General features: G+C 39.1%; 1 protein-coding gene across 5 annotated transcripts in view; it reads left to right on the top strand.

Annotated features, from left to right (window-relative positions):
- Positions 1 to 23037, top strand: part of LOC124881890 (DNA (cytosine-5)-methyltransferase 3A-like) — a 71996-nt gene that overhangs the window by 6904 nt on the left and 42055 nt on the right. For 4 of the 5 annotated variants that reach the window (XM_047387784.1, XM_047387785.1, XM_047387783.1 and 1 more), the window contains exon 3: positions 10113 to 10220. In XM_047387784.1, the coding sequence (XP_047243740.1) occupies positions 10113 to 10220 (108 nt within the window). Of the gene's footprint in view, positions 1 to 88; positions 283 to 10112; positions 10221 to 23037 lie in introns of those variants that run through there. The other variant, XM_047387786.1, reaches the window with a different exon arrangement.

Here is a 23037-nt window from a genome sequence, read left to right as displayed (position 1 = left end):
ACAACAGCCACATAAAGACCCGTCTCTCTCGCTTACTTCCATGTTCACACACTGGCCAAGAGCCAAAGCCTTTCCCTTATAGATCTGTTTCCTTTAAACTTCCTGAGATTTCTAACAAAGACTGAAGAAAAGCCCAGGGGAAGCTGCCGCATTTGAAGACCGAATGGAAGGCGAGGAGGTAGCGTTGTGGGAATTTCATGCAATTTAGAATCAAATTCACATGACAGGAACTCCTATTCAGATGGTGACAATTGAAAGACAGCTCTGTGGGATCAGAAAAAGGTAATTTTATTTCTTCTGAAGTATTTATACAAAAATGGGTGTAAAGTACAACTAAAATAATTCTGTGCTTAAAAATAATTTTTATGTGCTTTATTATATTGAGTAAATTGCAGCTAATGATGTATACACTTCATAACCATACTCATTCTAGCGGTTAATTCAGTAATTAACTTCAGTTAATTCAATAATCCCACTAAAGCTTAAACCTTTACAATTTGTCCTGTTTTCTGACTGGCTGCCAACACTAATAATTGCATACTTTACGAACTACAAAAAGACTTTGATGGCTGTCTGAAAATTTGCCTTGGGTGGAGCAATTATATGTAACTGATCATGTGGAAAAACATTCTTCACCCTGTCTCCAAATCCTTAAGGCTTCAATATGCTGAAAAAGCCAGATATGATGTAGCTTACCATGCACAATGGCAACAAGTACTTAAACAGGCTTTAAGTTTACATTAAAACCTCCTTCATGATTATTTTTGAAGTTTCCTCTTGAACATTTAACATTCTGCATGCATGAGTAAATTCAGGTTGTTTCAAAGCAATAAAACTAAAAAAATTCAGGTGGTTAAGGGCAGCCAGTGTATGGGTCAAAGTAAAAATGCATTTGACTGTTTAAAGACAACAGTTTAGGGTATTTCTTTTTTTTTATTTACAAAGGACCTACATTTTTTCTAAAATAAGAATGGCTGTCTGACTGATTCCTTCAGGGACCTAATTTCTTTATCTAATGAGAGAAAAATGTTAGATTGTAGGATAAACAATTTATTGAACTAGTAAGTGCTAGTTGAAAATCTGATATTTACATAAACATGGCATAAAAACCTTTTTTTGTCCTCACTGTCTAACATTAGATCAGACTGAACCTTTCCTGTTTCCAGTTCCAGTTTTGATGACCCAAAATAATTTATATTGGCTAAATGCCAGACTAATCACATAAAAAAATGTTTCTATAATTTTTTATCACTTTTTTTAAAGCAAGAAATTTATATACAAAAAGGTGGAAGCTTGCAAGACTGAGAACACCATCCCAAATAGGAAGTACAGGTCCTTCTCAAAATATTAGCATATTGTGATAAAGTTCATTATTTTCCATAATGTCATGATGAAAATTTAACATTCATATATTTTAGATTCATTGCACACTAACTGAAATATTTCAGGTCTTTTATTGTCTTAATACGGATGATTTTGGCATACAGCTCATGAAAACCCAAAATTCCTATCTCACAAAATTAGCATATTTCATCCGACCAATAAAAGAAAAGTGTTTTTAATACAAAAAACGTCAACCTTCAAATAATCATGTACAGTTATGCACTCAATACTTGGTCGGGAATCCTTTTGCAGAAATGACTGCTTCAATGCGGCGTGGCATGGAGGCAATCAGCCTGTGGCACTGCTGAGGTCTTATGGAGGCCCAGGATGCTTCGATAGCGGCCTTTAGCTCATCCAGAGTGTTGGGTCTTGAGTCTCTCAACGTTCTCTTCACAATATCCCACAGATTCTCTATGGGGTTCAGGTCAGGAGAGTTGGCAGGCCAATTGAGCACAGTGATACCATGGTCAGTAAACCATTTACCAGTGGTTTTGGCACTGTGAGCAGGTGCCAGGTCGTGCTGAAAAATGAAATCTTCATCTCCATAAAGCTTTTCAGCAGATGGAAGCATGAAGTGCTCCAAAATCTCCTGATAGCTAGCTGCATTGACCCTGCCCTTGATAGAACACAGTGGACCAACACCAGCAGCTGACACGGCACCCCAGACCATCACTGACTGTGGGTACTTGACACTGGACTTCTGGCATTTTGGCATTTCCTTCTCCCCAGTCTTCCTCCAGACTCTGGCACCTTGATTTCCGAATGACATGCAGAATTTGCTTTCATCCGAAAAAAGTACTTTGGACCACTGAGCAACAGTCCAGTGCTGCTTCTCTGTAGCCCAGGTCAGGCGCTTCTGCCGCTGTTTCTGGTTCAAAAGTGGCTTGACCTGGGGAATGCGGCACCTGTAGCCCATTTCCTGCACACGCCTGTGCACGGTGGCTCTGGATGTTTCTACTCCAGACTCAGTCCACTGCTTCCGCAGGTCCCCCAAGGTCTGGAATCGGCCCTTCTCCACAATCTTCCTCAGGGTCCGGTCACCTCTTCTCGTTGTGCAGCGTTTTCTGCCACACTTTTTCCTTCCCACAGACTTCCCACTGAGGTGCCTTGATACAGCACTCTGGGAACAGCCTATTCGTTCAGAAATGTCTTTCTGTGTCTTACCCTCTTGCTTGAGGGTGTCAATAGTGGCCTTCTGGACAGCAGTCAGGTCGGCAGTCTTACCCATGATTGGGGTTTTGAGTGATGAACCAGGCTGGGAGTTTTAAAGGCCTCAGGAATCTTTTACAGGTGTTTAGAGTTAACTCATTGATTCAGATGATTAGGTTCATAGCTCGTTTAGAGACCCTTTTAATGATATGCTAATTTTGTGAGATAGGAATTTTGGGTTTTCATGAGCTGTATGCCAAAATCATCCGTATTAAGACAATAAAAGACCTGAAATATTTCAGTTAGTGTGCAATGAATCTAAAATATATGAATGTTACATTTTCATCATGACATTATGGAAAATAATGAACTTTATCACAATATGCTAATATTTTGAGAAGGACCTGTATAGTGATCACAGCATTATTTTATGGTGTTTTGCTGCATGATGGACTGGTGCACCTAGCAAAATAGATGGCATCAGGAGGAAAGAACATTATGTCAAAATACTCAAGAAACATATCAAGTCATAACCATGAAGGTTAAATCTTGGGCAAACAAATATCTTTACAAATTGGCTTAAGGACATGAAAGTCAATGTTTTGGAGTGGCCCTCACAAAGCCCTGATCTCAGTGCCGTAGAACATGTATGGGCAGAACTGAAAAGAAGGCTATGTGAGAAAAAGATGGCCTACAAACCTGCTTGAAATAAATGCTTGAAAACATCGGTCAGTGTGTAATTAATCTATATTATGTGTCTAAGTTAGTGAATTGAGTTACTGAAATAAATCAACTCTTCGATAATATTCTGATTTATTGAGATGCATCTGTATATTGACCTCCGGTGGTCCAACACAGCAACCAACATTAGGAAAAGTGGAGATTACAGCTCAGGAGTAGCTCTGTGTGCCTCAGTTGGGATGAAACTTTGTTCTTTCTTTGTTTTTTTCGATGTTATGAATCAAAACTCAGAAACTCTATGTAAAAGGTATTAAACATTACATTTTAGGGAGAACTCAGATTTGTTAGATAAACAAAATAAAATGCACTGCCTATAATGCAGTTTTGCAAGTTAAAAGAAATAGCCTCACAGGTTTCTGAGGTGTGACTGATATAATCACAGACCGCAACAACAGGTATTGGGATTTGAGTTTGTCTGGAACTTCAATAACAGATATTTAAAAATGCCATGATTAGGACCCTGATCTGATACTTGCATCTGGAATATTTAAAAAAAATGTTAGTGGGCCTCAAGTCATTGTACAAAAAATAAGTATTTTGTTCAGACGCTGCTTTATGTTGGCAAAATCTGGATAAAATGTGTTTCCGTCTTGTCCTATTGATCGATTTGTAAGGCAGTTTTGAACTGGAACAGTACATTCACAGTAAAACACAGAGAGAAGGGAGTTGAGAATGGAGATGTAGGAAACAAGGCCACAGGAAAAAAGGAGTGAGATTGATCGGAGGACATGGAGGTTGGGGAAAAAGGAAAGAGGACAGGCTGTCTGCTGCTGATGGGATCCTCCTCTGCCTCCTCTGGTTTGCAGTCTGGTTGCCTGGAAACTGCCTAAAATAACCTTCCGGGAGACAGAAATAGACCAAAGATAAACAGCCTGAATGGTCATTGTTGTTTTTTGAGTGTGTTGGCATACTTTTTACAGACCTAGTTGGGTGTTTTCTTTTCTATGCATGCTTAAATTGGACTTTCTTTGCTTTATTTAATCAAAATTTTAGCACAATATTGTAGCTCTACTGTGCATATTGTGGAAATGTGTGTAAATGTGCCAGTGAGTGTGCATCGTGACACAAGCATATGCACAGCACACCAGGCAGACAGGCATAAAGCCATTACTCGTTTTAGCCGGTTGCTAAGCTGGTCGTCAGCGAAGTGACATCACATTGTTTAGTCAGCACCGCGACCCTGCTGGAGACAGTTGCTAAGCAGTTTCTGCACCTTAGCAACCACACCATTGTCACCATTGGCTAGGTTTAGCTGCAAAGGATACAAGAGTACACAAAGGGTACATTTAAGGGGACATGTGATACCCCTTTTCCACAAATCGACATGCTGTCTAAAGGTTTTATGAAATATCTGTGATGAAATGCACCAGAATTGTAGAATTATAGTATCAAAATTGACAAAGGCAGTATTTTAAGGCCTTTTCTCTGCAGTTAAAAGAGTGTAATTAGGCACTTGACTCTTTATCTGGAATGCTTTCTGGAGTTTGTACAGATTGTTAAAGTAACAATTACCCAAGGTCTTCTTAAAAGTTTTGATTGTACAGCCAGCTCAGACTAGGTCTTTGGGAAAAAGAAACTATTTTTAAAATTTTATAATTTAAAAAAAATATTTAAATGCACATGTTATCTTGAAGTTTTTATTTACCTATTTTTAAAAATGTTTTGGGATTTTCTGTAGTAGAACACAATGTAGTGCATAATTGTAAATGGGTTCAATTATTTTAAATTAACAATGTGAAAAGTGTGCACAAGAGTTTTTTTATATATGGTGTAAACGGGTATTCCGATTTAACCAAAGTTTAAACACAAACCTTCAGTAAAAATGATATCTGCCTCCTAATTGTTGAAATCATGTCAATTTCTAGCTTCAATATTTTTCAGTCAGTTAGCCTCAGTTTGTAGCCAAATCTGCTCTTATTTTTCACATTTAGGGCTGTCTGCTCTCCATTGGTAGAGTTTCTCCATCAGTCTAATGTTTTTATCTGGTCTTTTCATTAAGTCTCAGCCTGAGGCAGAGATGCATACACTGAGCTGACAGATATGAAAATCTGTAATAAAAAACACTGCAGGAGCCAAACTCCTCCTGGCCTAAAACCCTGTCAGAGTGGCACCTGTAATCTCCAGCATCATTCAAGTTTTGACTGTTTAACTTACGGTGCAGCAGGTACTGTTTGTTTTATTTGGCTCGTTCACATGTCTTCCTGGGTCTAGTAAAATCATTGCTCACACCATGCAGCCAGTCCAACTGCCCTCATCTGATGCAAAACATTCAACATGTGGACCTAATTGGATTTTGGTTGAATGCGTAGTATTTTGGGAATGGGTTCCTTTTGCAGTAAAAATCAGTGTTTCTTGAAGGAAACCAGTTTTACAGCCCTAGAGAAAAAGGTTCTGTTGGCGAATGTGGACTTATTTACTTTCTACTATTAGGTAGGTGACAAGATCTGTATCACGTCAACGACTGCCAAGCCTCTTCAACTTCATTCCATTTAACTGCTTTATTTTACAAGTTACGTATAGTTAGCGGTGGCATGTAGCTTCAGCAGGTCCTGATTTAGTCGTCTTCATGCCAGGACATGTCTCTCCTTTCACCTGAATTGCTACAGAGACAGAGTTCTCTGGAACCTTTGAAGAAAAATTTTAAACCTGAATGTGTCATTATATTTGCAATAGATCTGTTGGGAGTATGATTATTGATTGAATAATCTTGATCAATAATTATAATTACAAATCATAATCTGACAAAATCAATTTCTTAACCATAAATCCTCATTTACCAATCGAGACCAGAGATATTTCTGGTGTTGTAATTGTGGCTCAACGCCTCTGACAATTACAACCGTTGAATACTCCGTAATAGTTAATAACTATTGCCGGAGATGCCGCTGTTTAATCGACCGTTTCTGCCGAAACGTGTGGAACTTTTAACCTTATCTTGACTGACACATCACTTTTTGCACACAATGAAACACCAAACGCTCTCTCTTTATCTATGTGAATATTTATTAATTTTCACCTACTCAACATGCAAAATTCTACACACACAGGGGTAAACAACATCTAAATAAGCAAAATCAACAAACGGTAGTGGGTATGTATTGAGTCAACCAGCAGTTTATGGCACAACAGATGAAGGGAGAGGATATGAAAGGGGGGTGTGGTGATGACTGGTGGGGGGGGGGTTGGAGTGCAGCTTAGAGTGTCTTTTATGATCTTCTGATCATAAAACTTCCCCCTTTACTCCTGAACACAAAGGATTGATAACTTTTGGCGGCAAGCTAGCACAGTGAGATTGAAGACAAAGGTAAAATGGAGAATTTTACCATGAGGTCGTTTTAACAGTCCAGTTTTGCAACGCACCCGCGTTCAGATAGTAAACACAAACAGCTCTGGGGGACACAGCGGGTCCCGATATCACATAACACATCAAAGTTTCAACAAGCAAGGTTACATGCACATATTATTCAGAACACATGAGATCCTAACCAGCGATTCTGATCGCTTCTACAACTTCTGACCCTGCCCAGGCCTTCTAATAAAGAAATAAAAAAATAAATGGGTTTTACTTGTGTCGTCTTCTTCCTGAGCGAGGGAATTCGAGCGAGGAAACGTGGGGTTGAGTTAATTGTGCGTCCACAATTAACTTCAGGGGAACGGTCAGTCTTTGTCCTTCGGTCTTCTTGACAAAAAGGAAAAATATGATCTGACCATCAAAGTCGACTTGAAAATGAAACACGGTAGCGGTCCGTCTCTCCGAAGCTCCGTGTTCTCAGTTACGTGTTAACTCACGTCTTCGATCGGCAAAGTGAAATCTCTGGCCTTCTTAGTCCAAAAACTTCAGTTATGAATGGCTCGTTGTCCAACGAGAGAAAATGAACGAAACTCTTCACAGAGTTCCTCTCCCAAAGTGGTGCGCTTCAATCACCAGATCTGGTTTCCAGCAGAAGGCGTCTTTTCAAACATGAGCGCCTCCTATATAGCATCCTGTGACGTCAGACTGGGGACGCCCAGTCATATCAGTCGCAATGCTCGATGGGATATGTAGGAGCGGGCTGTCCTGGGTACAAAATGGCCGATGCCATTGGAGGGGCACAGTGACGTCCAACAACGTGCAGATAATCCAATACTCAGCAAACAAGTGGTCCAACAGATCTGACCCACATACAGAGAACACTCTGGCGAACAGAATGAGTAAAAGGTTGTTTATTTGGAAGATGATAATCAGGAACGTAAAGGTCGAAAATCTCACTGTATGGAGAGAGGGGAAGAGGTTGAGTGAATACAGGGAAACGGAAAGTAAAACGAAACTAAGAATAAGCTAAAATGATTGCGAGTTCGGCTTACCATGTAGCTGTGGTCAGGACGCCAAGGGTAGAGAGATTCAGGATCCAGGTTTAATGAAGGTGACGCCGTTGAAGGTTCTTTAGGTGCTGTTCTGTGTGAGCTCGGAGCGAACAGGAATGAGTTCGGTGTGCAGATGCTTATATTGGAGGGTGGACAGGTTACGCTTACGGCTTGGTCCAGGAGACGACGGGAGCAGGAAACTGCCAGCTTGATGCGAATCGAAACGAAGACAGGAGATAGGGTATGAAATCCACAGAGCGTAGATAGGCTTGATCATCCGGAGTAACGTCTGGAGACTTAGTCAGTACACAGTGACATAGATCCAAAGCTTAGGCTTTCTAAATCTGCAAAAGGAGCAAAGATAAAGTTACACGAAGCCGAAGAACGACGCATAAACTTAGTGTTTGGCTCAAGCTTGTACCACTGGTGGCAAAACACTCTGACATCAAAGTGCTGGCAGCCTCTTGCTTAAGTACTCCTCAGAGTAATCAGTGGAAATAAGTCGCACCTGTCACCCAGCACACCTGAGAGCTCCAGCACCAAAATGAGCACATGTAGCAAGTACAAAAACACAACCCAGATCCTGACAGAATGATCATTCCTTCTGCTCCATCAGCTCTGTTTTATTTTGTCATCTCTAAGCTAATAGTTTAACATTTTTTCATCTGCTTTCAGTCATTTATGGCTGGGTCTCTAAGTTCATAATCTGACATAGATTCTTTAATGCTTGTGGTTACAGTGCCAGAACATACAACATGGTGGGGTCACACCTTTTTTGTATTATCCCTTGGATTCACTGGAAATTGCATATGAAAATCATTCCAAGCTAAAAGGATTATCCACCACTGACAATGATATTGTCAAAATCAAGTGTCGTTATTTTGGATTTCGGCAAATCAAGTTTAGTGACTCTTGTTAGTCAGCGAGCTGCCAAGAACTCTAATGGTATTTGGCATCAGTACAGGCCAAAAGTAGATTGAGCTGTCAGCATTTTCACAAGCCCATTACAGATCTTAAGAACCTTATCTAAATGTAATATTTGTTTTTATTAGTATTTATCTTGAAACAAGTGGTAGTGCTTTGTTACTAACTTTAATCTTTTTAGCAGGTCTATTAAAATGTTTCCTGTCTGCTTAAATCAAATAAAACTGAACCAAATCAATTCATGCAACTCCAACTCCTCCAACTCTTGCCACTCTCTCCTGGCAGCCTGTCTGTTCCTATATTGTCTTCTCAATAATTTTGTAATGTTACTGTTTTCCCACATTTTGATTTCCATTGTGCATTGTTATATGATCTAAACTGTTATATTTTAGTTAAACTTCTCCTGACTGATACGTTTGGTACAGTGAGATCTGATCCCTCTACGCTAAAGGACGCAAGTGTGGAAAAATCACAAAAACCTAATGTTGACGGCCAAAATGTACATAATGTTAATAATCAGATTCTCTGTAACTGATGGCAGGTGTGAGCTCAAGAGGACTGAATGCTGAACTTTAGAAGGTGTCTCAATAAAGTACTAGCTTTAGCGTGTGCGAAATTATGCAACCAAGTAATTGCACATTTTAACTTCTTTATATTTCCTCCATAAAAGATTTGTTTGCTTTCTGTACAGGGCTGTTATCACATTATATTTGGAAAAAGATTTGTAGTCATTTATCAAGGTCTTCATTTTTTATATCACAAAATCTGGCTTTATAAAAGGGGTGTGTACACTTATGAGAAGTCCTAAAAACATTCACATGGTGGAGATTGACCTCTGTAGAAAAATGTTTGTTTAAGTTAGACTTAGTCCAGTTAGAACATGTTTTAACTGACCTGTAAAAAGACAGTTAAAGCAGGTGAAAGGTCAAATCCGGTGTTCTTGTGTGCAGCATTTTATATATAAAAGCAGTGTGTGGTTCTGCTTTTGATGTCGCAGTACCGTGTAGCTGGTGCCAGCAGCTCAAAAGGTTCACAGGGAGGGTGTGAGGAGTCTCTGAAAATATTCAAGAACACTGTAATGACATTTCCAGCTCCCCTCACTGTCCTTTGCAGGGACCTCTTGTCTGCCAGATTGCAGCTGGAGTACCACACTTACATATATCAACACACTCAGCCACTGCTCTGTAGAAAGTTGTAAGGATGATGGTGGTACGTGATATTTGTTTGGGTTTTCTTGGAAAGTGAAGTCTCTGCTGGGCCCCTTTCACCATCAACCATGTGTTATTCGACCTAAACACACATAGATTTCCACTCTTTAGACATATAAATCACTGCGTTATTCAGTCCAATTCTTTTAGCTTTCAAATGAAGAAAAATCATAAAATGTGTGAGGCTACAATTGGTTTTATACCATTCATACTTTATTAACTCTGTTTTCCAAGTCGCTGCCCTGGAGTGTTTTCACATTGAATTCTTGTTGTTTTAATGCGGTCTCTCTGAAGACAGCAGTCATGAATTCATATAAAGTCACTTCTTAATGTTTGATGTGGGCTCTTTCTGTGTCTGCCCAGAGCGAAGACGGAGCAGATCGGGACAGTCCGGAGGAGGGGACGCCAGCCAGCCCCAACAATAAGCGAAGAGTCGGCCGCCCCAGCAGGAAACGCAAGCAGCTGCTTCCTGTGAGTACTGTAAAAATGGTCAGCAAATTCACCTTTAAACTCCAGCTGAATCATTCATTAGTTTATATTTGTTTCAAATCCTTTAAGTAATGTCTAAAAATGTTAAACAAGGATGATTGGTCTACAAAGAGCAGCATGCACAAGAATGAAGACTCACAGTTTCATTAACTGTGTTTGACAGACACAATCTCCTCCTCACAGAGGATTGTGTGGGTTGCTTTTTTTTTTTTTTGCTTTTCTGCATAAAAGATTTTTTTGCCCCTCTACCATGAGTTTATTTAAGAACGGGTATTCCCCTGTGCGTTGACTGGTTGCAGTTGCATGCAGTGTGTAAACTCTTTCTGCAGATGTAACGATAACCCCTTGGCCTCATCATTATCAGCAAGTCTTCAGCAAGGCTCCAACCCCCACATTTTCCACTTGCCCACCTAAAGTCACAGTGAAACTGTAGTTAAAAGCATCTTGAGTAGCTGTGATGTGATACATTTTTAAGTCGAGCAGAATATGGGGCTTTAGGTTTGAGTGGACTGTTTAAAAGCTGGCATGGATTATTAAATGTTTGAGGGTGTTTTGAGGCATAAAGAGGAGAAGGCGTAGAAACTAGTAGAAACTAGATTTTGGTAATGTTTTTGTCAGTTAAGTTTCAAACACATACCTCCTGATTAACATCTCTTCCAGCCACTCTAGCATTTTCAATTACACTCAGCTGCCTAAGTCTTGTTTGCCTTTGAGTTTTTAAACATATTTATTGTTTTACAGAAGCAAACACCCTTAGATTTAGGGAAAATGAACTGTCAATGTTTTGGCTATATTTTAACATGCCTTTTTTATGTGAAGAAATGCAAAATTGAGATTAAGTTTTTTTATTTTAGCAGAAATTTTACTTTCAACAGCTTTTGGGGGCTGCACGGTGGTGCAGTTGGTAGCACTGTTGCCTTGCAGCAAGAAGATCCTGGGTTTGATTCCCGGCTGGGGGTCTTTCTGCATGGAGTTTGCATGTTCCCCCCTTGCATGCGTGGGTTCTCACCGGGTACTCTGGCTTCCTCCCACAATCCAAAGACATGCCTGTTAGGTTAATTGGTCACTCTAAATTGCCCGTAGGTGTATGAAAGAGTGTGTGCTTGGTTGTTTGTGTGTTGCCCTGCGATGGACTGGCGACCTGTCCAGGGTGTACCCCGCATCTCACCCGTAGACTGCTGGAGATAGGCACCAGCTTCCCCGCGACCCACTATGGAATAAGCTGTAGAAAATGACTGACTGACTGACTGACTGACAGTTTTTGGAAGAAGAACTTTGGAGCAAATGGAAAAATCAAACACTTTATCTGTTTACATTTTTATAAGCTCTGCTACATAAAGAACAAAACCAATTAAATAAATTACAAATAAATAATACTTCCTGCCATGAGTAACAAGAGACAGCAATGGTATACAGTGTCGTAAAAAAGTCTCTCACCCCTTGTAGGTTTGTTTTGTTTTTGCTTTTTTGTTACACTAAAATATTTAACATCATCAAACAAATTTAGATGAAGACAACCTGAATAAATATAAGCAGCACTTTTTAAATGACGATTTCAATTAAAGGAAAAAAAACCTTTTTGAAGCAACCTGGCCCTATGTGAAAATATAAGTGTCCCTTTTTTTTTACATCATGAATGAACTGTGAATAATCTCATTTTTGGAAAAGCTAACTGCAATACCACAAACCACACCCAGGCCTAATACAACCAGAGCTTCAGATTCAAGAAAGCAGAACCTGTCTGACAACATGAAGTAGACTAAAAGATCCCAAAACAAAACACATCATGCCCCAATGGAAAGAAATGTAAGTACAGCTTGGAAACAAAGTCAGTGGCATCTGTCAGTATGGAAGTGTTACAAAGCTATTTCTAAGGCTCTGGGACTCCAGTTGAACTACAGTGAGAGACATTATCCACAACTGGGGAAACATGGGCCAGTGATAAACATTGGCAAGAGCGGCTGACCTACCATAATTACATTAAGATCACATCAACGACTTGACAGGAGACCACAGAAGAAACCAGAACAACATTAAAGGTCCTCAGGCCTTACTTGCCTCAGTTATGGTCGGTGTTCATGATTCAACAATAAGAAAGAGACTCAGCTAAAATGGGAGAGTTTCAAAAATAATATAAAGGCTCCTCTCCCGTTTGTCAAAAACCACGTTGATGATCCGCAAAATATTTGGAAAAATGTTCTGTGGACTAATGAGACAAAGATCAAACTTTTTTAACGGTGTGTAGTGGGATGATCTGATGCCTCATTTCTGCTTCAGGACCCAAACACCTTAGTGTAGTTGATGAAACCATGAAATATGCTTTCTATTAAAATATCCTGAACGAGAATGTGTGGCACACCAGTGTCTCCATCTCTGGCTCATACATTAATAAATATGGAGTGGTCTATTCAGAGTCTGGGCAGGACTTGGCGAAGCAGCACCCCTCCCTTTCCTGCGTCTAATCCGGTTTTAGCTTAGAGATGCCCTACAGTTCTATGCTCTAACAGACATAAATCATCCTTCATGTTACCGTCGATACAAACATTAGGTACCAAGGGACAGAGCGGAGAATGACACGAAGTCGCTTTCGCAGGAAAGATAACATAGCTAACATCTCTGTTATTGAGTGTGTTCGCTTACAGTGGCATCATTCAGTTCTTTTATAAGAAACAACGAAGGACAATAATCATTCTCAGCCCATTCTTGTTAGATTTGTTGTTATAAAGGAAATAATTAAAATAATAGTGAAATCTCTAAACGTAACGAAAAATGTGAATATATCTGCTAGCCACATACAAAATGCTCATGTCAATTGAAATAATAGCCAACACATACCAATCTGGGTCGCCAGAGGGCAGCTTCTCTGTCAGCTGCTCCGTCAGCTCAACATTCCCGGTTTTTTGGCCATTGCACCCTCTCATATGTCCTGACAACAGCATGAACATCCTCCTCGTTCCTGGTGTGTCTCAGAAAAAAATCCTTGTGGTAACCTGGCTGTAGTTCACCTTATTGTTTACCTTGTGGCAGAAAGTCATTAAGCTGCCATAGAAACAGGCAAGTTCTCATCCTCCCGTTACGCTGCCCCACCCCCAGTGGTGACCTTAGACAAGTTTTCAGCTACTTCCCTTTACCTGCTTTAGATTTGTTAATTTGTCTTCAGAACCACTCCACTAACTGTTTACATAGTGTTAAAATATTATTCTTTGGTCAAAAATGCACAAAATATCTGAAGAGGTTCACAGTGGTGAGATAAGGCCCATAATTATGTCCTAAAACGCTGCAAGACTGGGAGTCAGCTGTGGACAACCTAAGGGTGTTGCTGTATTCATGCATTTGGTGCAAATTATATGTGGCTTGCTGTTCCTTGTGTAGTTGTTTCAAACTGGTTTTACCCAAGATGATCTTGTCTTTGAAGCGTGGGATACTTTGGGTATTAGCTGGTAGCCTTCCAGTCACCTCTTGTCTGCTACCATTAACTTGTTAAAGGTGTTTTAGAGGGACATTATTGTTGTCTATAAATGGTGTATTTGTTCAGATACTCTGTTTTTGGCAGTTCCTCTCATCCATAAATCTCTTACCATTCATTGTTTTGTTGCTCAGCTTGTGCCTTTTGTGTTGACCAAACTGTTCAGCAGAAGCTGCAAGTCAGTGTGGTGATTCAAACAGTCCCAGACAGAAGGAAGGAGCACCACTGCTGCTGAAGAGTGTGTGTTTTTCCAGAAATATGTGTGTGTGTGTTCTTGTACTTGTTGCTGAGTGAGAACCATTTTTCGTATTTTTATCACAAAGTGAGGACATTTTGACAAAGTGAGGACATTTTCCTGGTCCTCACTTTTTCAAATTCCGTTCTTGGGACAGGGGTTAGGTTTAGGACTAGGGTATGAATTGAGTTATTGTTAGGGTTAGGGTTAGGTATTAACTGGTTAGGGTTAGGGTTAGTGTAAGGGTCAGGGTTAGGCACTAAAAATCAAGGAAAATGAATGGAAGTCAATGGAAGTAACCGAAAAGTCCTCATAAAGATAGTAAAACACGGATGTGTGTGTGTGTTCCTGTCTTGGCATCACAGTGAGAACCATTTTCCCGATTTCATCATCAAACTGAGGACCGTTTGTACCAAAGTAAGGACATTTTGCTGGTCTTCACGACCTATTTTGCTAACGGTTAGGTTTAGGACTAAGGTGTGAATTGAGTTTAGGTTAAGGTTAGAGTTAGGCATGCACTGGTAATGGTTAGGTTTAGGGTTATTGTCAGGGTTAGGGCATAGAAAGGGTCAAAAATGACTGAAAATAAATGGAAGTTAATGGGAGTCAACAGATGGTCCTCACTACATATAGCAAAACAAGATTGTGTGTGTGTGTGTGTGAGAGAGAGAGGGCAGGTTTGATCACGCATTGATGTCTGAGCTCTGACAAAGGTGGGCAGGATGAATGTGAGTCATGTCACACAAACATGAAGCACGCAGTTAAAACAAACATGTGAGAAATACGTCTTCACATCTTTACCAGCACTTCTCTGGCATTCTTTGTAATAATACTATCAGTCATAGAGGAACACAGAGGACACTAGCACACGTACAAGCAGAATGATGTATACAAGTTTTTAGAGTGGAGATACTTTGTTTCTCCCTCTTTGTCTGCAACTATGTGTGACTTGTTACGCATGAAAGGGTGTAGCTTGTGGCTTTTGCGCAGTCATTTTGGAAAGGTTTAAAATGCACTTGTTATAAACTGACATATAAGTTTTATACAGTAATTTTACTCAAACATTTTCACAGCTAGATGCAAAGGTGGATAGAATTAGAGTAGCACTACTTTAAAGTAGAGGTAAGAGATAGTCATCCAAAAACAATTACTCAAGTAAGAGTAAAAAAGGATTTCAAGTATTGAGTAACTGTTTGATCATAACATTACTTTTAAGTTGTGAAAATTATATAATGTGTGAACTCTGGTATTTTAAAGAATAAAATAAGTATTATTATAAAATAACGCCTTTCGATGGAGTGGCGCTCTACCCAGAGTGCACCCTGCCTCTCACCCAATGACCATTCAGGATAGGCTCCACTCCCCCGTGACCCTGCAAGGATAAGCAGGTAAAAACTTGGATGGATGGCTAGAAAAACAAATTCAGGTACAAGAAACCCCAAATTTCCAAATTACAAAATGTCTCGACATAAAGCTTCAGAAACCATTACTTATAGGTAATATATGTAAGAACAGCAAAATGTACATGTAGTGACAATGTATACTGTTTACTGTATCTTCACGGCTTCACGGCCACACATGTGGCACGGCAGGCTCAGCGGATAGCAAATAACATCAGAAGAATGAAGCTTGTGTACAAACAAGACCTGATCTTCATTCAGTGAATTAACTAGAGGTGTGTAGCCAGAAACTCAAGAAAGAGCAGCATTAATTTAAAATAACATTACTCAAGTAGAAGTAAAATGTACGGTGGAGTAAAACTACTAGAGGTTCATTTTGTTTAAAACGTTACTCAAGTAGATGTAACTAGTTACTACCCACCTTTGGTTAGGTGTAATGTATACTTAGATGAATAATTAGTTTTTACTGCACAGCAATAAGTGGTTTGCATCCAGAAAAAAACTTTAATTTTTCAGACTTTGAGTCTAAAGATCAGTTTTTGTTTAACCTTTGACACGTGTGTAGCTTGGGATGTCTTTTTTTTAATGCATCAAATTTCTAACTTGAACCAGAAATAAATTGCAGAGATAATTTAGAACATTTGTGACATAATTTAATCCGTATGCAGACAGGTGTGGTATGCATACGGATTAAATTTACACACAGCTTTATTAAGAAACGTCTTTATTTTGTGTATTCACAGTTTTCATGAATGACTGAATAGCATTTTTTTATTTGAAAAATAATATGACAATGATTGTTGAATCAGCTGTCGTGAAAACCTATCATGAAAAACGTGCGTTTGCACCAACTTAACTCGTAAAAGGAACTTAATTAGTGCTTTGATTGAATGTAGGTGGGTATGAAAGTGTTTCTGCTGCCTAAAGTAGAGTGCGTTTTGAAGGGCTGCACTGTATAAGAAAAACATTTATTTGGGATGTTGTTATTGTAATCATTACTACAATGATGATAGTATTAAACAACTTCTATTCTGTCATCATGTATTTCCATTATTCTCTCTAAGATTTAGCCTTTTGAACAGTATTATTTACATCAGGTGTGGGGATCAAGTTCATCTATTAGGCCAAATGTCTTATGTCTAAATGCATGGGTTTGAAATTATGGTAAAGCGAAAAAGCTAAGTATTTTGTCATAAATTTTCTCTGTAAATCCACAGTAAGGTTTTCTTCCATTTTTCCTACATAAAACCAAAACTTTAGAACATATCTGAACAGATTTTAACCAGTTTCTGCAGTATTGCCAACTTGCATCAAGCCCAACTGAAATTTAGAAAAATATGTCAACATATTTAAAAGATGATACCAATCTTTCTTCTTTAGCAAATCATCAATAGTTTCTGATCCTTTACAGTCTCACAACGTTATAGCATCCACACCTATTTAAAAGATAATAGCCTACTAAGTACTACATCTAAGCAGCCCTTTGAAACTTTGATAGACGCACAGTTTGACACTGTGACTCTCAGGAGACTATTCAACCATCAGTTTTAAAGTGCTATTTGTAATTGTGTGTATTTGTATTTCTGTCATTTCATTTTTCTGTATTTTGGTCTCTTGGCTTCAAATCTCAGCCTGGGGTCATATTGCATGGAGTTTACATGTTCACCTTGTAGATGTGTGGGTTCTCTCCAGGTACTCCAGGTTCCACTAGCCGTCCAAAATTATGCATGTTGGGTTAATCAGTCTCCAATTTGAAGGGAGCTTGTGTGCTTGCATGGTTGCTTGTCCTGTGTCACAAGCCACAATGCTGCAAGGATAAGTTGGGATGGATGGATGGATGGATGGATGGATGGATGGATGGATGGATGGATGGATGGATGTATGGATGGATGGATGGGTGGGTGGATGGATGGATGGATGGATGGATGGATGGATGGATGGGTGGGTGGATGGATGGGTGGGTGGATGGATGGATGGATGGATGGATGGATGGGTGGGTGGGTGGATGGATGGATGGATGGATGGGTGGGTGGGTGGATGGATGGATGGATGGATGGGTGGGTGGGTGGATGGATGGATGGATGGGTGGGTGGATGGATGGATGGATGGATGGATGGATGGATGGATGGATGGATGGATGGATGGGTGGGTGGATGGATGGATGGATGGATGGATGGATGGATTTTGGCCGGTTTTCCTTTTTATTAATGATGATGGTGTCAATATAAACTGACTTGAAGCTGAAACAGTAAAATGCAACACTTATGGCTCAGATCTTATCGTAAAGATGCAGTTTCATTTGCAGCTGTTTTTGTGATCATCTTTAAGGTGTGCTTCATGGTACAATTAGACCTTATACTGTTAAAAAAAAAGAAAACTGTCATTTAGTCTCAATCCTATGTTTTCATGCAGAACACGCCCTCTAAACGGCATCAAAAGAATGGTTTAAACACTGGTGATGTGGATATTTAGGAGCTCAGACACATTTTCCTAAAGTCAGAAACTATTAAGCACCTGAAGACAGAACATTTCCGTAGTAACTATAATATCAACATGTCAATCAACAATAATTCGATCTCTTGTCTCACTTGTCTACTGAGCCAACATATTTGTGGGATTAAACAACACGATCATTATCCAATAGGCAGTCAAGTGCTGTAAGTGAAAAAGTTGAAGTGAGTCTTGTGTCTTTTTTTCTGAGATGAGGTGGCTTATTACAAATAAAAAAAACAACTGGTTTAACAACTATGTTTAACTAATAGATGCTTTCTTTAATGCAACTTATTAGTTTATGGAGAGCTACTTACAGACTTTCTGTTCAGCATTCGGCTGCTTTTATTAGTTTGTTTTGCTGGTCTTTAAACTAGCCGCTATATTTGGAAAACGACAAAGACAGAGAATGACACATAAAACCTGATATGCAACTTAACTCTGTTTGTGATTTTAGGTATAATTGAATTATTTTCACCAATCAAAATGAGTAACTTTCCAAACTTGTGTACCAAGTGTTTTACCAATGACTGTAAAGTAAAATATGAGGGAGATCAATACTTTTTTGCCTTTAGGAAATATCCTTGGTTTGTCCAAGCTAGAAACATTTTAAAGCTATCTTCTCGTCTGGACTGTAAATGGTCTAAGTTATTACCCCAGTGGGTTTATATTTCAGACTTTGTGGCGACATCCATCTTTAATGTGCATCCCATAATTAATGTAAGATGGGTGAACAGAGTAATGTCTAGTACAAGTGCAACAATCTGTCTAGTGGTAGATGAGCTTATTTGCACATTTTAAAGAGATATTTTTTTGTGATTTGTTTTGCTAAAAAAAACTGTCTAGTGGTTTTATTGATTCATTGCAAAACAGTTGTATTAGACTTGGTTTTAGTTTTATTAATGTAAGTAAGGATTTATAAATTTTTTGCTGATAGTTTGAAAACTGAGGTTGGAAAAAGTAGACTGTAGACTTTGTTTCTCTAGTAATTATAAGTTTTAGCTCATAAACCAGGAAAAAGTCATACTGGATCTAATACCTAAAAATGAAAGATACTTTAAATTGCATTCTTGCTAAGTTATGGGAAAACAAATATAGTGTTTGATGCTTTTTACATCGAATTGTTGGAATCCCTGGAAAAGGAACATAAAACTCCCTCAAATAAATCCATCTTTTATTTCAGTACCTCTTATATATTATAAAGAGAGTAAATATTTTCAGCGGGAAAATAAAATGTCTGTTTTTTAAATGAGTTAATGTTTAATTATATGCACTTTGCTGGTAATACTTTGTACAACCTCCTTTTACCAATACCATATTAGTCTTCTATGAGGTAGGAGTAAGGTTGGAGCATACAAAGAGTTCCTCTACACAATCTCTGGGGATTGCACCGATTCCTGCGTCTTCTGATTTCTATAGCGTTCAAGTCTGGGGACTAAAATGGCCAAGGAAAGCTTCATTCTTTTGTCTGCTGAACCAGTTTTGTGTTGGTTTGGCTCTAGGTGTTGGATCTGTTTAAAAACCCAGTGACGGCCCATCTTCAGTTTGCTGGTTGAGGCTACCAGGCTTTTATTTTAAATACTTTTGTGATGCCATGCAGTCTAACAAGGTTCCCAGGATTTTTGGAAAAGAAACCGGCCTGACAGATCCTCTATCGTACTTAGCAATTTTTATGAGGTCTTTTTTTGCACATTCTTCTTTTATTTTACGCCAGATCCAGTGTTTGAGAGTGTTTGGTAAAAAGCTCGGTGTTAAGGTGTATTCCCACCAGGAAAGTCCTTTGGTCCGGACCAAAACCGAACTTAATTTTTTTCAAATGGTGCGGTTTGTTTTCACATTGTACTTTTTGCAAGTGAACTATTACTTGTAAACAAAGCCACGCGAGTGACGACCATTGCTCCCATTGGACAGAAATGACGGGGGCGGGACAGAGCACAGACCCGGAAATGTAGGAAAACATCTGTAGACGTGCTGCGTGCAGCATCTCTGTTCTGCATATTTGCACCGTTATTACAGCTACAATATTATTGTGAGGGTGAAGAGCAGCTCATTCAACACAGACTTTGAGACGTTCCATTTATAATTTTGGGACCCCGTCGGAGAATGCGTGCTGAACGCCGACGTTCTCTACGTGCAACAAGCCAGTAGCGTTGCTAAGCAACACACAGCTTATCAGGTATGATTACCTTACAACACACACCTTTGCTACCGGCTACGGTGGCTTTTTATGTCCAAAGAGATGTACGCTTTTTGTAGTTGGTTCGGATCGGGGCCGGTTTGTGTTCAAATCATAAGCGAACCGCACCAGAGTCCGTTTGGAAGTGGACCGAGACCACCTCAAAAAGTGGGTCTCGGTCCGGTTGTTTGGTTCGGACCAGGGTTCCCTTGAGTGTATTCACACCTGCACAAAAGGTCCGGACCAAGGGGGGAAACGAACTTGGGTCCGTTTAAAGCGGACCAAAAGTGGCAAGTGTGAATACACCCTTAGTCTAATCTTTTAAAAACACACAGTTCAAGTTAAAGTCCGACTAGCATTTAACCAGTTACACATGTTTAAGCTTTTGTTGGTGAAACAGAAAACGCCCTGTTTTCACTTGCCTCTGAAACAATTGGTTTGTGTATAGTTAGCTTCTAATGGTTGCTATTGAGACTTGGTGACAACAAGATGCCCCTCATTGTTGCAGTTCTCTAACGATAAGCTTTGAAATTTTATTTAACCTTCATTTTCCTCTCTGTGATTGTTTTTCCTAGTTTGTAGAGGGGCTCCTGTCTCATCATATTTATACCTTCAATGAAACAGGACCTCATTGATTACTAATCTAAAGTTCCTAGAGACTCTGATTAACCTACCTAAAGTAGGTAAACTATAAATTAAAAAAATGTTCAGTTACATTTATTTTATAGTAATTGTTAGAGTTTCAACAGTCCTGTTAAACCGATGTTTCCTCCCTCTAGAGATGATGCTACTGCAATTTAATGATTTATTTTAATGCTTTTTGTTGACATTTTTCGCCAGTGGTGCCAATATTTGAGGTGGGAGTTATGTTTTAACAATTCAGAAGATACAGAAGATCTTTAATCTGCAGCTGTTTACCTATAATTCAAATGATAAATAACCCTCTAAGCACACATTTCTGAAATATCTCTTTTCGTCATAGTCATAGCGGGAACAGCTACAACACATTGTGGCTCTTCTTTACACAGCTTATGTTGTGGTTTTTGAAAACTATTTGAACAACAATTCACTCCTTAGTCGCAGATTTATTACTCTTGGTTCTGCTGAGGCCGGTTTTATTGTTTATTCCTTTATTTTGAGGCGCTATTGTTTTATTGTATTCTACATCCTGTTCTTTGCACAGCCTCCCCTCGGGTATCATCAGTTTGATTCAACCTCATGTTGCCAGCCGGTCAGATGTTTTATTGTACACAGATTTCAGACTAGTGTCTGTCAGCTGTGGGGAAGAGTTGGGTACTTTCCACTCCGTCTGTCATTCAAGGTCCGGGCAGCCTTAGATACTGAGAAAAGAGGAAGTGAAGTTCATTGAGGTATTAGACATATGAGAAACAACTTGAACCAAGTCATGAAGGGTTATTTTTCAATGAAAACTGCTCTTATATGTGATATGTTGAACCAAAAGTATCAATGTGGTGAATGTTTGGTCATTTCTGTCATACTTTTAAGCTGCATTAAGCAATATCCTGCAGTAGTTCTTATAAATCAAATTACTCCCATTTGGGTAATAGTTTTAGTTTACCTTCACAAAAATGAAACTCCATTTATGCACCTGCTCCTGCAAAGAAAACTGCACAGCCAGCTCACTCAGTCTGGCTGTGCACTTCCTGTTCAGCTCTAAATGGCACATAGATGCGAAGTGGCTGAAGATCGTCGAGCTCGTGTAAATTAAAACAAATCAAGATGTTTTTCTCGGGAGTTTTGGGGACCAAACCAGAGCTGAAATGAGTTTACATTGGACACATGGCCAAAAAGATGACTGCAAGCCCAGATTCCTCTGTTTCTGCTGAATGTGTAAGTAGTCAGTTGTTTGCCTAAAAGTTAGCTGTAGCAGTTTTTACACTGATGTCTTAAATTGCTTAATGCAGCTTTAAAATAATTTTGGTGCTAAAACAATAAATGCTAATGCCACGTGCTCATGTCTAGGCCACATGGTTGAAGATAGACAATGTGTCACTCATCTGGTTTATTCATCCCAGGCTTGTTTTTTGCATATTTTTAAATTATTTCTAAGCTAATTTTATGTTTAAAACCACAAATGTATGTTTTATATAGCAAGTTTTTACGTAATTCAGCCACGTGGCTTAAGCAGTTGGATTTATTTGATATATTTAGTTTAAATGTTTTTAATTTTTATTTGAAAGCTAAAGATCTTTTTCGGGTTTCTCCATTATTGTAATATATGTTTATTTTTTAAGTTTATTTCAAAAGCAGCTTAATTTTGCTTCTTCTAACAAGTAAATCTGAGTTATTGTACCGTTTTGTTTTTTGTGGTATATTTGTATTTTGAACAAGCTGTTTTTGTCGTAACATAGCCAGAGATCTGACTTGCTGTCTGTCAGGAAGAATAAAACTAATTGGGTGTACTGGAGACATAAAAACCAGCCACCTTTTAGTACTGGATCCTGCATTAACGTTGCAGCTGATACAGCTGCAAATAAGTGGCCTAATACTGTCTGTTAGTGTTAGACATAGCTGAATCAGTGATGCATAATGAATATGAACTTACGTGGGATAATGTAGGGTTTGAAAATGAAAAGTACCTACGTAACAAAGCTTGTTCTTGTTTGAGTATCAGTGTGAAAAGTGTGCTGGTGTGGTTCAGTCTGTCCTGAGGCTTTTTCAGTCACCTTTCTTGTGCTCTCCCTTTTTACAGGCCTCCTCAGCTGTTCATTACAGCCTTTGCGGGCTTGTTAGTACGAGCTGCTGTCTCTGTAGCCTTTGAGCTCCACATTCGTCCCTGTTCTCTACTCTTTTAACTTCCCACCCATAAAACCTGTTAGCAGCACACATATATAAAATACCCCACTGTTCTTTAAGAGCTTAAACAGAAAGTTTAGTAACATTGATGCCGGTCAGCTAATAAATAGGCCTTATTAAGATAGCCTGGGTTTATCAGCCAGATATTTTCCAGCGGACTTACAGAACATGAAGTTAAAACAAGCTAACTTCCAAAACCAAGCAAATAACCTTTT

This window comes from Girardinichthys multiradiatus, chromosome 15, assembly GCF_021462225.1.
Source record: "Girardinichthys multiradiatus isolate DD_20200921_A chromosome 15, DD_fGirMul_XY1, whole genome shotgun sequence".
NCBI lineage: Eukaryota > Metazoa > Chordata > Actinopteri > Cyprinodontiformes > Goodeidae > Girardinichthys > Girardinichthys multiradiatus.
The sequence above is the reverse complement of the archived record's forward strand: the minus strand, read 5'-3'. Positions and strand labels throughout refer to the sequence as shown.